The 26,211-nt window shown below is 44.2% G+C and overlaps 2 protein-coding genes across 7 annotated transcripts in view; both read right to left on the bottom strand.

The window, feature by feature from the left end:
* WIPF2 (WAS/WASL interacting protein family member 2) overlaps positions 1-9,853 on the bottom strand; it is a 30,717-nt gene extending 20,864 nt beyond the window's left edge. Inside the window, exons 1-2 of one of the 4 annotated variants that reach the window (XM_083708814.1) lie at positions 9,719-9,831; positions 2,705-2,891 (exon numbers count right to left, since the gene is read on the bottom strand). The gene's annotated coding sequence lies outside the window, so the exon portion shown is untranslated. Of the gene's footprint in view, positions 1-1,820; positions 2,114-2,704; positions 2,892-8,324; positions 8,420-9,718 lie in introns of those variants that run through there. The other 3 variants (XM_083708813.1, XM_083708811.1, XM_083708815.1) reach the window with 3 other exon arrangements.
* A 1,586-nt stretch (positions 9,854-11,439) lies between these two features.
* Positions 11,440-26,211, bottom strand: part of RAPGEFL1 (Rap guanine nucleotide exchange factor like 1) — a 55,518-nt gene continuing 40,746 nt past the window's right edge. For 2 of the 3 annotated variants that reach the window (XM_083708742.1, XM_083708743.1), the window contains 5 exons: positions 25,536-25,586; positions 23,730-23,817; positions 22,954-23,018; positions 17,432-17,486; positions 11,440-15,166 (listed from right to left, as the gene is read on the bottom strand). In XM_083708742.1, coding sequence (XP_083564868.1) covers positions 15,042-15,166; positions 17,432-17,486; positions 22,954-23,018; positions 23,730-23,817; positions 25,536-25,586 — 384 coding nt within the window. In that variant the 3' untranslated portion in view covers positions 11,440-15,041. The remainder of the gene's footprint in view (positions 15,167-17,431; positions 17,487-22,953; positions 23,019-23,729; positions 23,818-25,535; positions 25,587-26,211) is intronic. The other variant, XM_083708744.1, reaches the window with a different exon arrangement.

Below are 26,211 nucleotides of genomic sequence, written 5' to 3'. Positions count from 1 at the left end.
GAGGCTTGGGTGAATAAATCTAATCTGTATGCAACAGGCAAAACAGGTGGTTGAAGAACACCAAAAATTAACCTGTATTATGAAGCCAATGAATTAAGACAGGCTAATAACTAGCAATACATGAAAGGCGTGGGTTCAAATGGAAGAAACGCACAATATGGAAATTTCAATAGATGCTATTCTTTCAATGGGCATGCAAATACAGGATGAAAATGTTTCCCCCCCCCCTTTTAATAAGAACAGGCTTCAGTATTGTTATGGCTGGGGTAGGGGAAAGGTTTATATCATTTAAATGAATTTTACTTGAAACTCTGAGCCACTTGGAGGAAGGGTGTTGCAGGAGAAACTTGGAACCCTGGGATGTAATTGGCTGGTGTTGAAACAAACCACCTCTTTTATATCACAACAAGAAATAAAGGCTCAAGCTGCCCTCACTCTCAAAGATTTTGAACAGCTTGTACTTTCAAGTGTTGTTTGTTAACATGAGAGGATGGACATCTAAATGATACAGAACATTTGTGTCTCGTGACCTAAAAGAGTGTTGGGAAAGTGACCTAGGAGATGCCGCAAATGACTCTGATTGCAGGGGGAATTTGCAATAATTCTGTAAGGGCTGAAAGAGCTATGCTCAAAATAGTATTGGGGGGGGGCATTATGCCACCGTAAGATTACCTCATATTAAAAACATCATCTGCAAAATGTTGGCAATGTGGTCAGCATAATGGAATGTATTTCTACCTTTGGTGAGAATGTCCTCAGACAGCCTCCTTTGGGGAATTAACAAAACTGCTCCACACCAGGTACAAACACAGGTACCCCAGAGAGGAAGACCACATCCTGATGAATCACACGCCCCTCCTGAGCCCTCCAGTCTGTCCAGCTTGTCTATCCACGCCTTGGTAATTCATGCCAGGATCAAGTGCTAGATAGAAGCAGGCATGCCCTGGGCTCTGCTCCTGGCCAGGGAACAGGAGCCACTGGCCCATCTCCTGGACCAAGCTGATCCCATATATAAACTCCATTGCTTTCTTTTTTTTCTTCTGTTCCTTTTTCCTTTAATGTTGAGAAGCTTTGGTCTGGGTCTTATATTTTTGTCATCTGTACATTGCTTAGAAAATGTAATGTTCTTTATTAGCTGCTACTGCTGCTGCTGCTGCTAATAATAATAATAATAATAATAATAATAATACAGTCATATCTTGGAAGTCGAACAGCCTACTTGTCGAACGTTTTGGCTCCCAAACGACCGAAACCCGGAAGTGACAGTTCTGCTTTGTGAACGTTCTTTTGGAAGCTGAACGTCTGCCGGGGCCAAGGCGGCTTCCGATTGGCTGCAGGAACGTCCTGCAGCCAATCAGAAGCCGCGCTTTGGTTTCCGAATGTTTTGGAAGTTGAACGGACTTTCGGAACAGATTCCGTTCGACTTCCAAGGTACAACTGTAATGATGGGATTTAACAGCAACATCTGTTGATAGGGTAACTCAAGGGGATGGGGGAGGTAGTGGAAAGCGGGGCAACTTTTATGTTTCTGATCTCCCTTTCCCTGGAATGGCTTGTCTGCCCCCCACTGCCATATCTGCTCCTGCCCTATCTCAAATATTTGAACAGGGTACACATCCCTCCTCCCCAGATACTAATCATGTAGTCCAGGGAAATGCTAACCATTATTTTAAGAATACTGCAGTACTACAGCAAGGCCAGAAAACAGTGATGGTAATGTGACTAGTGCGTATGCAAACCAGTAAAAGGAGCAGCATTAATACGCTGAAGTACAATTATCAAAATCAACACACATTATAGTACTTTAACATATCACTGACCTTCTCCCCCAAAGCCTGTGGTATGGAGAGTGTTAAGAATGCTACCTGAACGGACAGTTGAGGCAAATTTCTTACAACTGCATAATAAGAGGAGCCAAAACACTTATAAGACATGAATAGGTCATAGCAGTCTTCCCATTAACCTCCTGCCCAGGGCAAGTAACTGACTAGCTCCTTACCTGAAACTGCCTTGTAACATCTAGGGACAAGTGTGGGGGCCATCTGGCATTTCTTAAAAACACACAATTTTACTTGATTTTTTGAAAGGCTGACCTGGAAGGCTAGAAACATGTGAGAGATGGGCCTTCCAAGCCGGAAGACAAAACCAGCCCATGATGGAAGTGCTGTAGGAGACAAGCTAAGGTGGCAGGGCCCAAGAGAAAGCTCTCACATTGATCTGAACACACCAAGTAGGGCACCGTCGTGGCTTAAATTGAATCAGCTTGCAACACAAAGGGATGATTGGATTGGCAACATTGCCACGGGCTGGCAGAGGTGCCGCATGAACAGACATGGCTTCTCAAGCAAGGCCTGAGAAAGGTTAAATGGGGACTTTGGGATGCAGGTGCCAAAACCCACAGCATCTTGCAAGGAACATCCTAAACCAAATATTGAGGGGAAAGGGGGAACACTTCAAGGAAGTAGAACCTGCTTCCTCCACCCACTCCAATTTTAGTGCTATTTGTTGCCTAGTCTCCTTTTACACAAACTGTTAGGGCAGAGACAAAACGGAGCAAACAAGCTGGCTCATTCACCTCTAATATTTTTGCTCATTCACACCGTTCCCGTATTTTACATTAAGACCCTTTCCAAGATCTACAAGGAATCTGCAGAATAGGACAGAGTTTTCAAACATTAGTTATACACGGTATTTCCCACACTACCTTTGGCAGGAATATAAACAGTGCTAGATACTTCTGCATGAATTACAATGTGCACATACTTTCTGCTTAAGCATTCTTTATACACAGGAATGTATTCCTCACAAGGCTGCTTGTGTTTAGTCAAGCAAGGCCTTCCTCCATTTGGTTTTCTGAAGAAGATGCTATCGCTTCCTCTCTATGGTGGACCCTGAAAAGGGGCAGAGCAGACTTATCTTTTTATATTCTGGCAACATTTAAATAACTGTTCCAAGGTACAAGGACATGTTCTTCAAACAACAATCCATGCTCCTGCTTCCCTCCTTTATTCATTCAGTAGAATGGACAGCAGGTATCTTGTGTGCGGTGTATGGGCGTGCGTCACATTTTTTATGCTCTCCTAAGGGAAAAGATCCCTGAAAATATAAAAACAGAATAGCAAGCAAAGAGCTCGGCTAAAAAATTTGCTTGTTTTCTATTTCCAGGGAGTGGGTGTTGTTTCACACAGGGGGAAGCATTAAAAAAAATGTTATCCCCACCAGCATTCTGAAGTGGAAAAGTTCACCTTATTCTGCCACATTTGTTGACCCAATCTCAGAAAGCGCACTTTGCAGACTGTATATTTCAGAACGTAAGGAGAGGAGAAAAGGTTGAATACTCGGTCATAAAAGCTCTGCACCTGTGAAAAGCCAGCACATGAAGGAGAAGGTGTCCAACCTTAACTGTGAAGGTACATACTTTCTGATGTCAGAGAATAAACATACAGTCCCTAGCAGCATTCCCAAGTCCTAGGAGGAGTATACAGTGGGGTTTTTTCCTGAAATGAGCAGGAATTAAACTACATTAGCAGTTGTTAAACTGAAATCATTCAAGTAATGACTCCTTCTCCCACAATTACAGAACAGGGAAGAAATGCAAACCATCAGTGCTGTTCATACTTGTTCTTATAAGAACTAAATCTATCCCTAAAATAAAGGATGCTAGCCAGATGTACACACTTCAGTGGATCAATTTACTCAATTTATTCTGATGTCATTGTTATATATTCAAACACAGGGGGAAATGCAACATCCACTTCATATTCCTCGAAGGAGATTGATTAAAACTTGAGAAAGCGCCAATGGAATCAAAATGCTCTAAATAGCGTTAACCTATCAAGCCACACAATTTACTTGAGAAGAGCACTTATCTGGCCTTGTGGCCCATCCTTCCGCCCTAAACCTGACATACCATAGGTGTGTGGTGACCTTGAGTCACTCTTTCACAACCTGTGAATTCATTTCCCTCACATACAGCTACTCAGTGATCCAAACCCATCAACATAATCCCAGACTAGACTGTTACATAGACTGCCCTCAGTCTCAGGCATGAGCCCAAAATTACCATCGCTCTTAAGGATTTTGTCTACCAATATGAGGCAGAACTATGATTACAACCCCACAAAAAAACCTTTGACACTTTTTGTCTGGTACCAAAAATTCATAGGCCAGGGGTTGCGAAAATCAGTGCTATAAAGGAGGGTAACATTTGGAAATTCCTAAGAAGAATCATAACGACCACCATACATACTGAATCATGACATGCCTAGATGGCCATGTGAATGGATTTCAGGCAATCGTGATCATTCCACACAGAACAGCTCATACCACCACTGTGGTGCTTAATCCTCATGCACAGCTACCATTACATTTGTGGATAAATGAGCACACACATCACTACACTATGCAAACTTGTTATGGCTGACATACAACAGTGCTTCCTGAAAAGTTACCATCCGCCTCAGTTAATATGCCTCAATATATTAATGACTTGTTTCTAAGTTAATTAATAAGGAGCTGTTTAAGAGGTTTCATCAGGATTTTCACCTTCTCCAGCTCCACAATTTACTTGAGCTTTACCTAACAGCAACATATTATTTCCAGGCACCACAGCTATTTTAAAAGAAAGCCACCTAGAAATCACCTTACACTGTAAGCCGACTGTTCCCTATGCATACCTTTATATAAATGACTATTATCCACAATGCAGAAAGCCCCTTCTATATCCAATGATGCAGGCTCTAGTGCATGAAACATTGTGCAGTAAGAGATGGAAAGTACTATAGGAATCTTATTTGAGGGCTAGTTTTTTGTTGGTATAACCAATGCTAGTTCTGGCTCAAGGCAGTAGTTAGCAAGCTTTCTACATCTCTGTAAATCTCTTCCACACTGCCCTGTCTGCCACCATTCCCCCAAGAAACCTTGCACGTTGCAGAGGATTGAAATGTTCAAGGCAGATCCTCAGTCCACGAAAGTGCTTCCCAGGCTTGTCGGACTTCATTGTAGGAGAGCGCCTGGAACACACCCAATACTCACCTGCAGATGTGTATTAAGGGATAATCAGCAGTGGTTGGTAAGCTGCCTTTTGGGGAAGCCTGTCTGCTTGTCTTGATTTACTCTTTGAGGAATCTCTGCTATAAGCTTCCAAGGAAACCCAGGGCTCCCCAGAACATCATTTGAAAGTCACTGGTTTACTGAGAATATTGTTTTGTTGGTTTCACTTGATTTTGTGTCAAGTACCTGAGTCATTACAAGGGGGAAGGTGTACAGCAAGCTGTACAATGTGAAGCGGTGGATTGGTGTAATATTTTACAGGTACCTCATGCAAAGCTAACATCCCTCAGGCATTCATAAGTTACGGTTCTGCTGTATGCACACTTAATACAGAAAACAATCCAAGCTTATTTAATGCAGTACTTTGGGGTGGATAATTCCGCAGAAACAGGTATATTTTTCTGCAGAATTCTTTTTGCCTAAAAATGAACTACAGTATTTTAGAAATCCAATTAGCAACGTATTGAATGGATACAATGAGTTGTATTCAGCTAAGTTCTGGGTGAGATTAGCCCCATTAAAATTAATGAACCAGTTACATACATTAACTTCAATGGGTCTACTCTGAGTAGCACTAGCACTGAATATCATCCAATACCAGCCAAAATGGCATTTAATAAACTTTTTCTCCAGGAAGCACATTTTTTTGTATTATATGCCTATAGAATTTAGCTATCTCCAAAAACATCATCAATATTCCCATATTGCATACAGGGGAAACAGACTTATATAGGGGACATATATGGCGCTGTGGTCTAAACCACTGAGCCTCTTGGGCTTGCTGATCAGAAGGTTGGCAGTTCGAATCCACGCAACAGAGTGAGCTCCCATTACTCTGTCCCAGCTTTTGCCAACCTACCTAGCAGTTTCAAAGCACGGCAGTGCAAGTAGATAAACAGGTACGGCTGTGGCAGGAAGGTAAACAGTGTTTCCGTGTGCTCTGGTTTCTGTCACAGTGTTTAGTTGCACCAGAAGCAGTTTAGTCATGCTGGCCAGATGACCCAGAAAGCTGCCCGTGGACAAACGCCGGCTCCCTCAGCGTGAAAGCGAGATGAGCACCGCAACCCCATAGTCACCTTTGACTGGACTTAACCATCCAGGTGTTCTTTACCTTTACCTTATCATAGGGGAAACAGAGACTGTGAGTGGCATGCCAAACGTAATCAAGTCAGGGGTCCTTAAAACCAGGGTGGGGGAACCTGTAGCCTTCCAGATGTTGCTGCACTACAACTCCCATCATCCCTGGTCGCTGGCCATACTATAAGGTGAACAGCATCTAGAAAGCCACAAATTTATTGACCCCTGCTTTAAAAATTACTGGAGCCAATCTGCTTTTCCATAAGTGGCTTCTGTATCAATGAGGTAATGTTTAAATGACCCTATCCAATGGATCCTTCCCATAGTATTTCTTCTTATTATTATCCTGCCTTACCCCAGGTGCCTTACAAATAAAACAGGATAAAACAGAAAATATGGACGTTAAAAGTAATGAAACACTTACAGAACTGAAACACTACAAAAATATATATTTGAAAATATAGCTAAGTGGAAGAAAACAAAACATCACAGCATGAGCCCTTTTCCCAGTCAGTTCCTAAAGACCTGCTGGAATAATTGGCCTCCCTTCTCAGTGTTGTACCAATTACACTGACCAGAACCCCACAATCAAGTTTAATCACCTTGAGGCCTGTCTCTTGCTCCATTCTTCTGCCTACTATAATCAGAAACAAGGAGGACTAGCATCTCTATACAACAACAGATTTTGGAAGATGGAAAATGGAAAGGCCAAGGACAAGACTACAGGTGGAGAAAGCAGCATGTAGAAAGGAGATACTGTAGTTATTGCTCAGAAAAGAAACACATGCATCATTCCAGAACTGGCACCAATATTTATTTTATTTATTGGATTTACATCCCAGGACAGCTGACACAGTAATGGCAAAACATATTTTTAAAATCTAAAAGCAGTTTAAAAACATTCTTTAAAAGTTAAAAACATTCACAATCAGTGATCAGGGTTGTCAGCAACAGTTTCCTTCTGTCATCAAATGCTTTGGTAAACAGAATTTTTTTTTAATTTCACCTGAACTTCAATAATGAGAGAGAACACACCTCACTAAGGAGGGCATTCCAGGGTCTGAAAAGGCCCTGTCACCGGTCAGGCCAGCACAAGAACAAAGAGCAATACTCTGGCAGGCAGGTGCTAGAATCAAACCCAAAATTGGGACCAAACTAGATTATCCAGGTGGGCAGAACAGGGAACATGGAGCCTTCCTGATGCTTTTCATGACTACAATTCCCATCCTCCCCAACTACAGACCATGTTGACTGGGGCTAATGGGAATTAGAGAGTCCAACGTCTAGAAAGCACTGGATTCCCCATCTCTGCAGTAGAGCCTTCTCATGTTTACAGGGTATCCTGTACCAAAAGTAATCCCTGACAGATAACTGTGCAATCTGTCCTGTTTTATAAAACTTCAAAGAAGGTTCCACACATTTTGGAATGACAATTACCCATCACAGGCATGCAAATAGCAACACATTTAAGAGGGCAAGACATGCAAACCAGGAGTGCCATGCAATGTTGACCGCAACAGGAACAAGTTACATTGCAGTCTTAAAACGCACAATGCTTTGCAAAGTCAAGGACCATATCCAATTGAGAACACAGTGGTACCTCGGGTTACAGACTCCGCTAACCCAGAAATAGTACTTCGGGTTAAGAACTTTGCTTCAGGATGAGAACAGAAATCGTGTAGCAGCGGTGTGGCAGCAGCAGAAGGCCCCATTAGCTAAAGTGGTGCTTCAGGTTAAGAAAGGACCTCCAGAATGAATTAAGTTCTTAACCCGAGGTACCACTGTATAGGGAAGCTGAAAAATTATAAATTGCCCAAATCCATCATTTTACTCCAGCAAGCCATCATAGAACCGAAGCAGAACATGATCCCCAATGAGCAAGGACTGCAATGAAGGAGGAATCTAATGGAAAGAGAAAGCTCTATGGGGGAAAGGTATATGCAAACAACTGTTCAGTGAGAAAGCTGTATGCCAGCACGCTGTCTTAATACATAATCCCACCCCACCTAACTGCACTCTCCACTTCCAAGTATGTTGAGAGTTTTGAGAACCACACATTTAGTGAACAAATACTACAGTCAGACAAGCACTGATAACATTCTAAGAAAAGCAACTGAGGAAGGCAACTCCACCTGCAGAAAGGTGAGTGCACAGTTCCTTGAACTAAAGTTATTCACTGACTTGACAACACATACCTCTGAAGGAGGAACGACAAGGAGACCACACCCAGCATATGCCCAAAAGGCCATTTACAGCAAAGGGAAAGACAACATATAATCCGGAAGAGGCCCTGGTTTGGAATAGAGCAAAAAGGAATAGAGGACTTTGGGAATTAAGCAGATGCAGTTTGCCTGTAAGCATCTCAGATTCCAAGCGCATTCAGCTCATATTCAAAGAACATACTAAAACTCCCTCAATCTTTATGTGTATCTAAGTTTCGAATACCTCATTTGGAGCTTAAGAACAAAATATTATGGCTGACACTCCAAAGAAACTCATATCCCTCCTCATCACCAGTTCTTGTTGTGTCTGACCCTCAACATCCAGCAACTTAGAAGAATAAGGAAGAAAAAGGGCAGTTTCCTCAATGCCACACCCTCAATCACCCTCTAAATAACCTAGCCCCCTTCCACAGATACTTCTCCATGCCACCATTTCAGCAGCAAAGTATATCATGTATAGCCCTCACAAAATTCACAGCAGCTTATGTAAACCTCCCTCCCTCCTGACAGTTTGTCACCTGCTCCTATTTTATTCACCCTCAATGTATCACCCAGATACATAAACCACCACATATTTATCTGCTTCACCTGTTCAGCTTACGTCTAAATCCTCAATCACCCGCAGACAAAAACCTCTGGCGCTGCAACACACCCCTTCCCCGGAAAGCACCTGCTCAACACCAACTACAATATTTCAAACCGGGCTAACCAAGCCCCGCAATGCTCTCGACCCACCTCTCCCATAAATTCTCGCATGCGTAACCCTCCCAATATCCTCAGCCTGTACACACACCAAGGGTCTCTCCCCCCCCCCGCCCGCACTCCTCTCTAGCAACCCCTGGCTTGAAATAACCCCAGTACCTAAACAAGCGGCGACACTGGGGGAAAATAAAATTTAAATACAATTTACCAATCTCTCCTCCTCCTCTTCCTCCTTCCAGGCCCCTTTCTTTATACTAAATTTCTCCTGGTCAACGAATCAAAGTATCCTCTTACCTTTGCTCACCCCAGAAACCCTTCTTCTTCCCCCTCACCTCCCCCAGCGCCCAGGGGCTCCTACCAAAGCGCCCACCCCCTTCAACAACAGGCCAATGGGGCCCGCCCCTCTTCTCCCCCCTGTTCCCAGTCCCTCCTGCTGGGCTTCCTCCTCCCGCCATCACTTTGGCCCCTCACCGCCGAGCCCTCTCTCTCCACCCCGCCCCTGCTCGCCCACTCCCCAGCCCCGTGACCTCCGCAGGAACACGGGTCAAATGTCAGAGCGCAGCCCGCCCACCCACCAACCCACCCAAAGGGTTCTCAAGGAGGCCACGTATCCCACACCCAACCAGCCGCCCCCCGTTGTAGATTTCGCAGCCCTCTTCGCTTACCCACAAGCTCCTCTGCCTCTCTGGTCTTCTCTCTCTCTTTCTCTGCTCCGGGGCCTGCAACCCGGAAACAGCCGTGTGCCCGCCCGGCGGCCACGCAAAATGGCGTCGAAGAGCACTCCCCGGGGCCAACGCGCACGCGCAACGTGGCCCCGCCTTTTCCCGTTTGGGGTAGGTGGGAGGAAGTGAGGCTGGGTGGGTGGGTCGCCATATTAAGAAGGTCCAAGAGGCCTGAGCAGAATCGGTGCCGCGCTCGGCCATGTTGGGAAGGGCACTGGAAACACGAAATCATAAGAGTCGCAACTTTCAGGCTCGTAATTCCAGCGCCCGTGAAGGGGATTTCTCTCCCCGCCGCCCCAATATCTCTTCAGGCCTTTTGTTTGCTTCGCCCAGCAAAGGAGGATAGCGGCAGGTTTAGGCTGAGGATAACTTTTGAGTTTGCAAGAGCTGTGCAATGCACGACGTAGCCCACCGTTTTAAACTGTAGGGGGATGGATGTTGGACGGGGTTTTGCGGCAATTCTGGATTGTTTTCCACTTTGCAGGTTGAAAGCCCTTGCAGGATTAGGCAGGGAAGGTGGCTCACGACAACCCTGCAATGTAGTCCGGAGGCGGCGTGTAAATTAGAAACATCTAACCACATCGAAGTAGCCACGCCGCTGTACAACAAGAATCATGAAATCTTAGGGATCTCAAAGATCGCCCGGTCCAACCTGCTGGCAAACGGAGGATAACGTCCCCGAAAAGCGGCTATGCAGCCCTAAAAGGTTCCTTATATTTTGTATAATACAGCGGGTGTTATACTGCCCATTATTTTGTGCCTAGAGACTTTCTGAAGTCTTCATCTGTAGCCTGTAAATTACAGTGAATCTCGACTGCATATGGGATGTGTGTGTGTTTTGCCGCCCTCCAGTGCATATCTGCAGAATGAAGCCTCCTTTTTTCCCACATAGTAGCAGCTGGGCCAGCTCAGTCGGCGAAGCATGAAACTCTTGATCTCAAGGCTTGTGGGTTGGGCAAAAGATTCCTGCATTGCTGGGGGTGGGACTAAATGACCCTCAAGTCCCCACCAACTCCACAATTCTATGCATTTGTCTATGCAATCTGTTGATAACAGATTGTAGAATAAGCATCATCATGATTACTGAAACAATGAAAGATGGGCTGTTGAATGAATGAATGAATGAATGAATGCAGCAGACTGGTCTTGGCATGAGAATAGGGGTGTTGCTAGCATGCCCCGTTTGCTTCTGTGAAATGCTGGAGGACAGAGGCCATGATTAAAAGCCCATAGTTGCAAGCAGGAGGATTCCCTGTTGTGCTGGGGTTGTTCTCACACTGAGGGGCTTTGTGCTCTTAGAAGCACAGCAGTGATACCTAGGCATAATTCCTTTTCTGGGTTAAAACCAGAAGCTAGTTTCACCCTCAAATTCAAACAGATTTATATATACGAAAGATGGATGCTCTATTATCAACTCATGGGTTGCTTCCACGTTAGAAGTTTACCTGTCTGAAATTGCCATCCTTTGTTCACTCACATTTCATATGAAGAAGTCACAATATTGCTGCCCTCTCACTGCATTCCACTGAATTTTGCATTTTAAACTACTCATTTTTCTTGTAACTGTTTTTTTAGATTGTATGCCTTGTGTGCAGAGCCACATACATGGATGGCACTATATAAAAGAATTTTACATAATAATCTGTATAAAAGCCGACCACTGATTTTATTTTTCACAATTATTTATTTCCACCATTGGCTTCTCACCCAAGTGCTGCAGTACCAAAACAATAACAACAATAATTATTATTATTAATAATATCAACAACAGCCAGACCTTCCCCCCCCCCCCCCAAAAAACATAAGCTTCCCCAGAACAACACAATACATCTTACATTCCACCTCGCGGAAGCTTGTAGGGTTATATGTGTAGGCAAGCGATCCCCTCATTCCAACAGTAGAAAATTCACTGTACAATTGCCCAATGATACAAGGCTCTTCTTTAAAAAATAAATGTACAATTCAAGAGTGTCTTGTTAAAAATATATATAAATATATACACATCCTCGCATTAGGACCTGAAGCTCTCACCGGGAGAGAGAAAAAGAAATATAGACAAAAGCGAGAGACCCTGAAATGAAAAGTCCCTGAACAGAAAGCCACTAGATCAGGTATGGGGAACCTGAGGCCTTCCTGATGTTGCTGGAACCCCATCAGCCCCGGCCAACGTGGCCAGCAACAATGATATATAGGAGATGGAAATTCAGAAACATCCAGATTGCCACAGGTTCCTCATCCCTGCAAAAGAGGCAACCCCCCCCCCCAAGACACACAAATAAGAACAACCCTTATCAAAGAGAAGGGAGGAGGTCAGCAAAGAGAAAAGCCATTTTTAAAAAAAATGAGAGAAATTCTTTACAACACCTGCTCTTTGATACCAATTTTTGACCTAGTATTAAAGCTGTTAGAAACATGGTAGGGAAAGCAGTTCATTTCTAAAAAGAGAAGCAGGCACCTTTCTCTCTTGACCTGAAATCCCTGCCCCCTAATCAAGAAATGTGTGGGAATGGGCTGTGGTTATTCAGTAGTGTGGACAATGCACTCTGGACTGGCTCAGAGGCATTCTTATTATTACTTCACATTTCCAGGATTAGATCATGGCACTGGAAACAAATTCCAGGGGGAACACACAGCTTTTGGGACGTAGCCCTGAGATATGATTCTTCCATGCAGAAGTTATAGGGCAAGACCAAGAGTTTTTACTTGGTATCACAGGGGTTCCCTAAGCTCAAAGCAACTTTTTAGATCTCTCCAAGTAAAACGAAAATAAATAATTTACCTGTGTTTCTTGAAAGATGCTAGGAGGTTCAGTACTTTTGCAAGATAACAGGACTATCCCGCTACAACCCACTGCTGACCCTCATAATCAACTTTAGGGTGGATTATAAATTCTCTATGGGGGAAAGGGCTGGCCTATATATGTGTTTGGCAATCTGTGTCACAGAAAGTTGGTTAAAACCTATTGGGAGGGTCCACTAATTTCTATCCAGTTGTCCCAGATTAAATAATCCAAAATAAATAGTATCTCTGGTTCTGATCTCACAATTACCAGCATGGATTAAATTGAACACTTTTGAGAACTGAAGTCTTTCTTTGAGGTCACTTGACCTTATTCGTACAGTACACTTCAAATCAACTTTTTGTTCACACAATTGGAGGGGAAGTACAGAAAAAGATCATCCCTCTTCCAACATGCTGTTTCCATAAAAGTTTATGGAAATCTTCCCCAGTCTTGTATTAATCTCAATAGTTTATTCCAGATTAACGTGAAGATAGATTGAAATCAACACATTGCATCCTTTAAAGGCACTTTGGAGAAGTGAGAACAAAAATTGTTTTATCACTGTGTAACCATCAAAACTGTGTGGATAACAAGGGACAATATAGTTAAGTGTTATTGTGAACGTCCCTGTGATATTATAGAAAGGGGAAACCCCACTATCCTATCCTGAGATGGAAATCTCCCTGCCCCTCCGAGGCTCTTCGAAGTTGCTGAAGGACACATCCCAGGACTCAAGAGTGACCTATATCTAGAGCCCAGTTCAAGAGGAAGAGACAATTGGTTTCTTGCCAACCCCCCCCCCCCCAAAAAATAACCCCACCTAAAAATAAATTTATTCAACACAAAGAGATGTAAAAAACATTCGGACAGCAGCCAAAACCAGAAAATGTGTATATCTAGACTACAATTAAAACTGTCATGGCTTCCCACAAAGAATCCTGGGAATTGTAGTTTGGTGAAAGTGACGAGGATTCTTTGTTAAGGATTCTTTCTTTAGCCCTAAGTCCCCGTCAGAGAACAGCAGTACTGTGGGGGCCTGAAATGACTTTTAGGCCAGTTAAGTTTGTAGCCCATTTTATCCTCACAACAAACAGCCCTGTGAGGTAGGTTAGGCTGAGAGACAGTAACTGACCCAAAGTCACTGAGTAAGCCTGAGTGGGAATTCGAACCCTGGCCTCACACACTGTAACCATTATACCGCACTGGCTCTGCCTCAATAAGGAACTACGACAGCCTTATACCGGTAATTTTGGTGCCTGTTTAAAGTTCCTGTAGCTTAGGTCCCAAAGAATGGAAATCTTTGAATACTGTCTTATCCGTCACAGCCAATCAAAACTGAATTTTAAGAAGTCCAGGGAAAAATATTTTCCCACTTCAGTTTACCTGGACCAGCTTTTTAAAAACAAAGCAACGTTCTGTGAGAACAGAACCCAAAAAATACTTTTGAGAGTCTCCTGTGAATTATTCTTAATAATAATAATGTTTCCACATCAAACCTTTCTAATACAGAAATAAAAATGCCCACTGATAAAGAGTAGTGTAATAGGAGAAATGAAAGGTAGAAAATTGACATTTCTTGACGTTTCTGCACACACTGCCTCTGGCAACTGTACTATGTCCGACTCATGAGACCGGAAGCTTATTTTTCTGATTCACAAACCGTTCATTTTCAAGGACTTGTTCGATTACGGTTGGGGAGGAGGCGGGAGGGAAACTGCCAGAAAGGGCATTGGCAGCTAGTGTGAGTTGTCCCACAAGCAGGTCAAGATGTCCTGCTTTGTCTTGACCTCCTCCACAAAACACTGTTCCATCTGCTTGGGCCATTTTGGGTTCAGTCCTCCAAACCGCTCTACACTCTGCCGTGAAGCAAAGTGAGATAGTCACCTCAGGCAACCGATTTGGAGCGCCGTTCCAGGTGGTGGAGAAGGAAACCAACAGATGGAGCATTAGGGGCCCCAATACTCCCTGGGAGATTCTTCTACACAAGTCCCTCTCACGGGATGCTCTGGCGGAGTCTCCCTTCCTTTAAATGAAGCTCACACAGGAGACCAAGAGAGCTCTGCCAATGGGCAAAGGCAATAGATTTGGGGGCATGGTTAAAAGAGCAGCACATTTTTCGGTTACTTAAATAGTTGTTTGCTTTTTTACTGCTGGGGGAGGGACGAGGGGACAGGAAGGTGCTAGTTAGATTTTCAATCTCTGGCATCGAAATTATCTCGGGGCCAGCCCCGGCAGGAGAACTCTGTGGTGAATTGTGTCCCAAGCTCAAACCGTAGGAAGGCGAGGTGCTGTTTTGATTTTGCACCTCAGTCACCAGGATTTCTTGGACCAAGCTTGGCCATCCCTGCCATTTGGCGACTCCGTGCTCTCCTCTCCCAACAGGGTCAGACCCTAAGGAGGAACCCCTGTACATCCAAAAAGTGCTCGAGTATTGCGCAGAGTAAACATTCTTTGCTAGTGACGCCTGCCCTGTGGGCATCTGCCTCATTGGCTGTTTGACTCCAGCTTGTGTGAGAGCTCAAAGAGCAGGTTCTGATTGTCAATAACTTGGAACTGCCGGACGTAAGCTTTCGTCTGCAGCTGTTGGGGAGATGACTCCATTTCCAGGCCTGGGGGAAGAAGGAAAAGACAGTCATTTGGGAAGAGACACCATTCTAAAGCTAAACACAAAAATCATGCCTAGCATAAGCAGATACTCTAAAGCAGGAACAGGGAACTTGTAGTCCACCAGATATTATTGCATTCAGTCTCCCATCATCCACACACAATATGGTCAACAGCCAGGGACCTTAAGAGCTGCAGTCCAATATACAGAAGGCCACAGATTCCCCATCTGTTCCTTAAGGAGTCCAGCATTAGCCCCACCTGATAAGATCTTGCTGTCCCGAATTGTTTCATATTGAAGGCAGGGGAAGGAATGTGTGCCCCACGTAAAATTCCCCTCCACACCCAAGACCTGTGGATCAAAAGACTCATGTCTGACTCTCTCTGACATGATAGTTTTGTAAGATGAAATGAGAATATGATGGGTAGGAGCATTTGCGCACGATTCCCATGCCTGAAGAATGAAACCATCCAACAATAGATACCTCAGATATGAACTTCTGCTCATTTGTTTGACGCTCGTATCCTGAGGATTTTGACACTCAAACACGGCTGGCCAGACAAACCCAGGGTGGTGTGTATTTTGCAAATCTACAGCATCGCTCAAGTATGGAAATGAGTGTGAGGTGCAGAATCTTAAGGAAATCTGCAACTCATATTTAAAGTGAAAGCAAGTTTCTTCAAAGTTGCAAAGATAGACTTAAAATGTGATATATGGGCATCGATGCCGAATGAAATCTGGTGACAGCTTGGCCAACCCCAAAAATCTCCTCATCTCTGTTGCTGGGATAGTTCAGTTGGTAGAACATGAGAGTCTTAATCTCAGGGTTGTGGGTTCGAGTCCCAAATTGGGCTAAAAGATTCCTGCACTTCAGGGGGTTGGACTAGATGATCCTCATGGGTCCCTTCCAACTCTACAATTCTGTGATTCCACAATTCTGCTTTATGTAGACTGTAAGCTCTCTGGAGAAAAGACCGTGCTTCTTCTATGTTCTCTGCAGCAGCATTTTCCAACTTGTGGCTTGTGACCCGCAAATGGGTCACAAAGCCTGTGTGAGTGGGAGCTTCATAAGTAAACCCTAAGTAATTATTGTTTTTGATTTTTTAACAGGTATGATGAATACCTTGTGCAATTTTTTGTTTCGTTGGCTTATTACAATACTGCGTTGATGCTTGTAACTGAACATCAGAAAGGCTTAAATTTTACACCTTAACACTTGGGAACTCCTCACTGGCAGCTGGTGGCAGAGCCAATGACAGTTTACAGGGAGCTGTTTTGAGTGACTATTACAACTCACCTTTGATGCCATTTGAGTAATAATAACTACTCAAAGCAACTCCCTTTATGAGGACTTTAAAGTGAGCTATCCACAGATATGCTGCCAAGGTTAGTTAATAGTCAAGCCAAGTGTGATTTGAGATTTGGTTAGCAAAAATAAGAAATACAGTCGTACCTTGGTTTTTGAACAGCTTACTTCTTGAACGTTTTGGCTCCCGAACGCCGCAAACCCAGAAGCGACTGTTCCAGTTTGCAAACAATTTTTAGAGGGGCTTCCGTGGCTTCCAATTGGCTGCAGGAGCTTCCTGCAGCCAATCAGAAGCTGTGCTTTGGTTTCCGAACGTTTTGGAAGTGGAACAGACTTCCGGAACAGATTCCATTCGACTTCCAAGGTATGACTGTAACACCTTTACCCTACTGTGTCCATAATGATTTTGGATGATGCCTGAGAACCAACAGAACTACTCGGTGGCAAAAGGCAAACTCAGCACCCCACCCCCACAACAGTTGCTAAAATGGGTTTTATCATGAAGAAAACTATCACAAATATCCATAGTTGGTTATATCTAACACGGCTCGTGTTTTTAGAATAAATTTTTATAGCTTACAAAGCATGATTCTGCAATCTGACGGTTGGTGTTCTTATTCCCATAAACATAACTGAGAATAACTTTTTAAGTACTGCACATATTTCAACAGTTTCCACATTGATTTTTTTTTTTTTTGCTTAGATGCCTCAAGTAAGGGTTATGAAACAGGCAAACTCGCAGTTATAGTGCAGAAAACTGACAGCTGCTGGAGACCTGTTCATGTGACAATAAAACAATGGGTCACCATACCAAGTGAATTTGGTCTTGTGGGTTGCCATACCAAAAAGGCAGGCAAGCACCGCTCTGCAGCACCTGGTACTGAGCACCTGTCAAAAAAGAGTAGCAGTGAAGTAATTGCATTGGCTTCCCTTAGCATCCTTGGTGGGGGCATGGATACTCACAGAGGGGCCGGCTCCGGCACTTCCTGATTGTCCGAACTTTCTCTGCTACTGAGTGCTGCATAAGAGAGGAGGAGAGAGAGATGCTTCAAATCTGCAGCTGGGAATCCCATTCTGCAAGAACCTTGGTGTTACTGTAGCTAAGATCTAAAACAGAGAGCAGCAGTGTTGTGCAGTGGCTAGAGTGTTGGGACTAGGAGCTGGGAGACCAGAGTTCAGTTCCCCGCTCACTGAGTGACCTTGGGCCAGTCATTTTATCTCAGCCTAACCTACCTCGCAGGGTGGTTGTGAGGATGAAAGGGGAAGGGGAAGAACAATGTTCACATACCACCTTGAGCTAAACATAAATGCCATAAATAAACAAATGATCTGGCACTGCTTTACATTTTCCATCAATATTTACCAACTGTTCAGTAACACCACAGAGAAATGCTAAATTTCACAGCCACAGAAACACCTAGTACGTGAGTTGGACAGGAGATAAAAATGGATGTGTCCGAAAGGTCCATTATAAAAATGTAAGAAGAGCCTGTTAAGGAGGCTGATTAAAACTTCTACTTGTTGAAAGTTGGGGTTTAGGGGACTGGATAGCTCTGGGCCACTTTGCATGGCTAGTAAAACCAGAGTTATGCAGAATAATAAAGGTGGGAAAGCTGACTAGATTCTACAAATTAAGAAAATGCACATCTTTTGCTCTGATTTACAGAATTTATATGGTCACAGAGTTTCGCTTTCCTGGATGAAATGTAAAACATAATATTCATGGAGTACACAGGATTAACTCTCAGCAGGGGAGAATTAATATAATAAGGAAATTGCTTTTTAAAAATATACTGAAGGATATATAATTTCAATTATTCGTTTGCATTAATTGGCCTGTAGTTTCCAGTGTGACTAGGACAGGGATTTCAGTGAATGAAATAAATCACACTTTATTATTAATATCGTTAACTGCCTCAAAATTATACTGTGCTAGAGGTCAGCAATTAGAGGCCCAAAGGGCAGATCTGTCCCCCTGAATAGTAGCAGCAGAACTGCTGCCAACCCAAAAGCAGAGAGAGAAGAAAGAGGTGGTTCTGGGGGGGGAAACCTGTTGGCAATCTACTTTTGAGGATGGATTATCCTTTCCTCAAAGCACAGCTGTTGTAAAATTAGTTGCTGACCAGAAAGCTTGGGTCTCTGCACAGTTATTGTTATATGCATAAGGGCCTTGAGAGACGAAGGCTTTTCAGCAGACTATATAAAATGTCTTTATAGTTGTGTACCAGTAGAGGGCGCCTAACACCACGCTCTCCACTGGCAGAGGTTTTATGCTGATATTATTTTCCATCAAGCTATTTGAAATTGTCCCTGCTGGATATATTGCTCCCTTTGCCATCAGATTCCAAGGAGTAAATTTAATAAGTCTGACTTTTATGCTTTTTAAAAAAGAAGACACTCTTAACTTGTTAAGAGTGGGGGAAGACAGGAAGAAACCTTTCAAACCTTTTAAAAGGTGGGGGAAAGTGAGAAAGGCCAAGACACTTTCTTAGGCCTCACTCATTGCACCGCTTCAGGGGTACAGAAGATGTAGCCCTCCAGGTGTTTCCAGACTACAACACCCATGACTACTGGCCATGCCACTTGGGGCTGATGGGAGTTGTAATTCAACAACATCTGCAGAGCCACAAGTTCCCTACTCCTGGGTCCAGTGTGTGTGAAGAAAACCAAAAACATTTTAAATGGGGTGGGGGGGCATGGACCACATTTTACTTTTGTATTCTGAAGCCGATTCACTTAGTTGCCGTGATTTTCTACAACACCCAGTGGTTAAAGCAGTGATTTGTTTTTTTAAAAAAACCTCTCCTGCAACAGGGTCCTCAGAAGCTAGTCAAAGGGTTCCTCAGTGGGGAGATCAGTGGACAAGCTTCGCTGAAAGACTGTCTCACTCACCTACCCCAAGCAATCCCTACAATGTGCAGAAGAGAACTGGATGGTGTTCTCAGAGTTCTTGAGGGAGGCGGGCGTGGAGATGCCTCACCACCAAATAAAGAAAACCAATTAATGCCAAAATGGGCTTCTAAGCTATTTACGAAGTACGAAAACCAGTTAGACGTGCATAATTAAAACACACAATAAAACAATCCCATTAAAACAACACATTAATTAAAGCAGGATGAGATCAAGAAAATGCCTATGTAAACAGGCATCGTCTAAACCCCACCTGATCCCAGCCTTTTCTCCCTCTGCTGCTTCTCCTGCCAGGTGAGAGGCAGCACCTGGCTTGCTGTAAAAAGACAGTGCTGTTGTGCACTGCTTCTGACCTGTACGAATGGCTGCTTTCTGTAGAACTTTGCAACCAGCAAGTTTCTGCTCCCGGCAGCTGAGAGTATTATTCACGGAGGACAGCTAATGTTGTCATAGCTGATCTCCTTACAGAAATATGTAACTCGTCCCAAAGATCAGCCTCGCTACACAGGGACTGGAAAACCGGCCAATCCTTTTGAAAAACACATTAAGCAGGAATCTGGGAAATTACAGGCCTGCCAGCCTAATGTCTGCTCCAGGAAAACTGCTGGAAAGGATCATTAATGATGCATATCTACTTATCACAACTGTAAGAGAAGTTAGGAGAGGGAAATGAGGACTGCATTTCCCCTGCAACAAATATGACTATTTATGGCTGGTAAAATATTGTTTTTCTCCTGAGAGATGCCTTTCTCAGTGCACACGCATATATATTGCTGGGATTAACTGGCCATGCTTCCATGTTTCAGCTGCTAAGATATACTGAGGAGGGTAGGTTTGGCTGTGATTCCTCCAGTACTGAAAGAGCATAAGGGGTTTGCATGCGCACAAAGTCAGCCCTCTATTTATCTGCATCACATATTTTACAGGTTGAGCCTTGGTACAGAAAATCAGGTTCCCAACTAAACTTCAGTGAAACCCCGATTTAAATGAAGTCCCACTTATGGCTATCAAATGCCGGGGATTAACCGGGAGCAAACTTGTGCCTTTAGACTGTCTGTTAACAGTCTAAAGGCACAAGTTTGGCTCAGTTAGTTGTTTGAAGACAGAATGCTGTGCTTAGGGGAATTACTGGGGTGCCACAGCCAAAGTAATTGTGTTCTTAACGATTCCCCAGCAAAAAGGATTCCTGGAAGCTCCCCAACACATATTTTGAACTACTGAAGACCTACAATTTTATGATTTACACATCAGGTTTCTAGTTCTCATTGCTCAAGCTATCAGCAAAGCGCCTCTAGCACTCTAAGGATGGAGAGTCATTGCCTTGCACGACTCCCTTATTTCTTTTCTTTAATCCCTTATCCTCCCACATAGCTGCTTGCTGCTTCTCCCGTATTCACTATCCAGTTTCTTCCCCCTACCAGAGAAACCCCACCTATTTAAAAACACACAGGGGGAAAACAGGTTCAAAGAAGAAGTAGACAAATTGTCACATTTTGTAAAATAAGCACTTTTGTAGAAATACCCTTGTTTGGAATACATTAATAATTATACGACTTTTATTTTTAATTGGAGGATATGAATGTTTATCACGGGAATAATTCTGTCTTCTGCACAGTGTGGGGTTGGGAAGGAAATTAGAGCTCAGCTGACAGTGACGTAGCTTCATCCCTCTCCCCCCCCCTCATCCCCTCCTCCCTAGAGGCCAGGAAAATCTGGGCCAACTCCAGCATTGATCTCACATACCGCACACAGACGCACAGATGCACACTCGTCTCTTGACAAGGAGAGCTGGAGGAGCTTCTGTGAAGCCATTGCCATGGCAACCTGACTGTCCCACTGGGCTAGAAACCATACAGAGGACGGACCAACCAACCGCTAGTTAATCCCCACCACCACCACCACCGCGGGGGGAGGGAGATGGCAGAGGGGGTGGGGTGAGAGAGACCACCTGAGCACTGTAGATCCTCACAAGGTCATGCTGCATTTGCCAAGCAGAGCTCAATGCTCAAGCCTGCCAGGCCATCTCTCCTCTTTCCCAGATACACAGCAGGGACAAAATTCAGGCTAAAGATCCTTTGCTGCCTCTCTTTAAAGCCACTCTGGGGGAGCAGTTTGAGAAGGAAAGGGGAGGCAAATGGGAAAAGGGGCAACAGGAGGAGGAGGGCCACAGTCTCCTACAAATCCCATCAGTTTCCCCTGAAGGATGGGGAGGGAGAGGAAGGCCTCTGGACACATAGCTAAAACACACGCAGCTCCTCCAGATTGATTTGGGGTCTCTTTTCTTTTTTAAAAAATTCTGCAACATGTCATTGGTGCAGCTACAATGCACAAGGGGTGCATTCGTCCTGGGCTGTCTGCAAATTGCTCCATTTCACAAGCAGCTCTGCATTGCTTCTCCAATGCCGTCACACGGAGGGGCGCTTCTGCACTATAAGCGTGGCAAAAGCAGAGCCAAACACAGAGCCCAGCAAGAAATCTGGCACCAACTCAAAACCAAAGGAGGTAGCATATAAATGCAACTTATTGGAACCTAGGAAGCTGACTTATATTGGTCCATCTGCACTGACTGTCAGCGGCCCTTCAGAATCTCAGGTGGGGTTATCTCCCAGCCCTTCCTGTATTTGCTGGGTTTTGAACCTGGAACCTCTCTCTGTATGCAAGGCAAGGTGTTCTACGGAGAGACCATCTTTCCCTGCTACCATTAAAACAAGGGTGGGGAAAGCTTTCCAGTCTAAAGGCCACATTCCTCCATGGGCAACCATGCCAGTCGTGGTGGGTGGGGCTCCAAGGCTAAAGGGGGTGGAGCCACAGACAGAACTCTTAGCTTTGTAGAGTTGGCAACATTCCAGCTGTGCAAAAGCCAGAGGTTTCTGGTTTCTATGCAGACACACACACACACCTTCGTCTTGCCAAGCCAACAACGTTATCACAGCTCAAGGACTCGTGTCAGGAGGGCATGGGACAGGGAAAGGGAGGGGTGTGGCCTTGGGGGAGAGGAGGGAGACTAGGGGAAAACCCCAGAGGTAAGGTAAAAAAGGCTAGGTGGGGGGTCAAATCTGACCCCTGAGCTTGAGGCCCAGGCAATATTATTGGCAGTATTATTCGACACTTTCACTAGGGAGATGAAAGGGTCTCTGCAGGACAGACAGACAATTCTTTACAGCACCTCCTATCTTCGATTGCCTTCAGTTTCTGTATCCCCCCCCCCCCAATATCTGAAAATAAACATCTGCAGCTGCCCTCAGGAGTGTCTCTGGGGACAAACGTTTCATTTCTGCAGCAGGTGGTCAGCCCTGTTCCTGCTTATTCCCGTTCAAAATTTCTGCAGTCGTTGCAGTGCTTTTAAAAACTGCCCGATCCTTTATCATATGGATAACTGCTTTCCTATTTAACTTCACAGCCTTCCACTTTGGGGTACAGATTTGTCTCATGCAACAGGTTGGAATAGATGGCTTTTGGATTCCTCCCAGTTCTCTGGTTATTATCCCCATTGTAGAGATTAAGTAATTGTGCTCGGCACTGAAGACAGAAGAACATGCAGGGGCAAAAGACTTGGAGGGGAGGGATGTTCTTACCAGCTTCTCTACATTGACTAGTCCGTCCACCAAGGTTTTGCTAGCCTCGTGCAAAAATGTCAGATCTGAGTGTTAGAAGGGGAAAAAAGAAGAGGAAAAGTTTATGAGAGGAGAGAGGAGGAGTGGTAGCCTGGCAACAGTTAAATTCTATTTTTTTTAAAGGTGCCTGGTTGTAACTATGGCCTGGAAGCGCTTCCCTCCAAGCCCAGGCACCCAGGATGGTTTGTGGCAATTAAATGATGAGAGAAAGGGGAACTCTGCACATGCTCTTATGACAGCGTCTGTATACAGTGTAGGGAGGGCTTATAAACTGCAAGGACTCATGTGACAGGGGAGGTGAAGTGTTTGAAACACACCGTGTGTGCACTTGCACACACTCACGATCCCATCCAGTGATGGCTGGTTAAAAACTCATCACAACACAGACCCCAAATCTATCTTTCCCATAGGAGTAAACAGAAAACATTCGTGTATAGGGAGGAAAGACAGCATGCACTCGTGGTTACATCTGGCGTGAGTCAGACATGGTCACCCCTTTCATTGGGAATCGAGCCTGGCCCTATTTTGCATAGCCCCACCCTTTCTGGTTCAGGGTTCTCTTTCTTGGTCACACTTCAGTGTGACAGGACACTGCAAGCGAGCTTTTCCTACAGAGGTACATTGTTTTTTCAAGTGCCCCTAGTTCAAATTAAGTCCCGACCAGGATAGCCAAGACAAAGCTTTCTACACACCCCAGTTCAAAAACAGCAACCCCCGCTCCAGCGGGTGTGACTCACCTTTTAGGATGAGGGGCACGAAGGGGATAATGGGGGGCTTCATTCTCGAGAGGACTTCTCTGTAGCTTTTATGATTCCTGCAGGGGTCCTGCAAGGCGAAAGAGAGAGAAAAAGACGCTGTTGTTTCTCGGCTGGAGGAAGATACAGAAAAACAACTGCTGCCAAAGTACAGCTGGGGCCATAATACCAAAAAGTTAACACTGTTAAGTGCAGGTGCATCTAGAGATGGGACTTCTTAAAATATTATTTTTAAAATATGAAGAAAGTCTGGACTAGAAACAAAGGGCTTTTAAAAAAAAAGGAAGGTGAGAAAAGGAAATTGAGGGGGAAAGGAGAAGGGAATGGTCACAATCTTTTATCTGTGTCCTCCTGACGATGAAAACCCATCTCCTTGACTAATTAATTTATCAAGGTAGTGATTTCAAATCTCCCTACCAGCAGAGAACTCTTTTCACACTAACCTGCATGCTGTGGAACCAATACATGGTTGCAGAGCATGAAAGGTCAGGTTTGGGGGACACTCACTTCAGTTGCACTAGGCCTCTTGGGCTTCACTCACTGCCCTACCTCAGAGATGAGGAAGCTGGACTCGCACTAGGCAACTCTCCACTGGCCATGATGGCTGAAGCTGATGGGAGTTTTAGTTCAACAACGTCTGAAGAGCCATGAGTTCCCTGCTCTTGCTGCATCTGTACTGAGAGTGTAAGCTAGAACAAATCTAGAAATCTTCCGCAGCTGCATGCTGTGCAGGAGAAGATCAGAAGTAGTGGGCCTATCTTTCAGGGAATCTCTCTACTGTCCCCAATCTTCTCCATAAGGAGTTCCAATGAGCTTCCCCAAAGAGCCCCAGGGTTCTCTGCGGCACAGTCTGGAAACTGCTGCATTAAAGAAGTAGAAAAGTTTTTTCCTGCTAGAGGACAGCAGTAGGTTGGTAGGGTATTTCATACCACAGATCTGAGATCATCGAAGGGCAAAAGACCCATGCCATATCCTGATTGTTGAGGATGGAAGAGCAATACAACTCTGTATTTACATAGTATATTTCCTAACTGGATCAAAAATGCTAGAGATATCTCAGTGATCGTTATTACGACCCTGAAATTTAAATATTATATAAAATAAGGCATCTTTATTTAGCATTTGCTTGCACAAAGCTTACAAGGTGGTTAGACTATGTCTAATCTTGATTCAACATTCTTTCTGATTTGTTTATAGGGTAGTTAAATAAGGTTGCCCTACATCTGGAATTTCCTGGACATAGCCAGGATTCGGCCACGGAAACAGTGTCCAGGAAAATCTGGACATGTGGCAACCCATGTCGGAAGTGTATATTTTGGTGAATTTCCATAAAAATAGCCCAAAACTTCAATTTGACACAGCTTTTGTGTCTGGATTTTCACTTTTTGAAATATGGAAACCCTAAGTTACATGAGTTATCATTCATCCTGCATCCATCCTCACTTGGTTGTGGGATATTTATAGGTCTCCTATAAATTATTGGTTCATCTCACACTTTTCAATGCATTTCTACGTCACTTTCCTAACAGCAAATGTCTGTAATTTTTAAAAAATTGGATTTGTGGAACTTTTGGAACAGAGAACTTTAATCCACTTCATCTGCACAAACCTAAAGTTCTGGTCCACACATGACTCCTTCCCACAAAACAGTGACAGTCAGGAGGCACCATAAGAAGAGAGATAAGGGTTTGCTTAAGGCTAGACAGAAAATAGTTAAAGCAGAGAATATTTAGAGTGCGGGCCTCTACTTTACTCCAGCTCTAAACAGAGGAAGTGCAAAAGGCTTACCGTTAAGTTCTCAAATTTCCGGAACAGGTTTTTAAATTTCCCTGGAAGCTTCTGGAAAAAAAGCAAATGAAAAAACTCAGTTCAAAAAAGTGACTTGATAGGTCTTGTTTATTTAGGTCTTATTTATTTATTACATTGATAATACTATATTTTCCTCCAAGGAGCTAACAGGGGAACGCAACATCGGGGCAGGCCGTATGAAGGTCCTGAGCTGGGCTAGCTGCAGTGCAGGCTTCAACTCTGTCCAAAATGCAAGTTCCAGAATGGGACTGGAAAACCTGCATTCCATGGATCTGGATTTGAGGTAAATAACAAGTCTATGGCCTCAATGGTGCACAGTTATAATGCATACCTCCAAGGCTATATGAATAGGCCTGGTATTAAGAGCAGTCAGACGTGTATGTGATGGATTTACACGGAGGGTACAGCTATCAATGCCCACTGTAGTCATTGTGGCTATATACTGCCTTCAGTATTAGTCAAGGCACACTAGCAGCAGAGGGCTAATTCACACCTCACTGGCCACTGTGAAAGCAGGGTGCAGGACCAGATAGGCTTTTGGTCTGATCCTGCAAGGCTCATCTTAGGTTCTTATGGAAGACCCGTCTCCCGTTTGTCTCACAGTAACCTCGTTGCATATTTTGGGGAGTGGATGAACCAAAACCCGGGGAAATGT

The sequence above is a fragment of the Podarcis gaigeae genome, assembly GCF_964106915.1.
Source record: "Podarcis gaigeae genome assembly, chromosome: 13".
In the NCBI taxonomy this organism is placed as follows: domain Eukaryota; kingdom Metazoa; phylum Chordata; class Lepidosauria; order Squamata; family Lacertidae; genus Podarcis; species Podarcis gaigeae.
The sequence above is the reverse complement of the archived record's forward strand: the minus strand, read 5'-3'. Positions and strand labels throughout refer to the sequence as shown.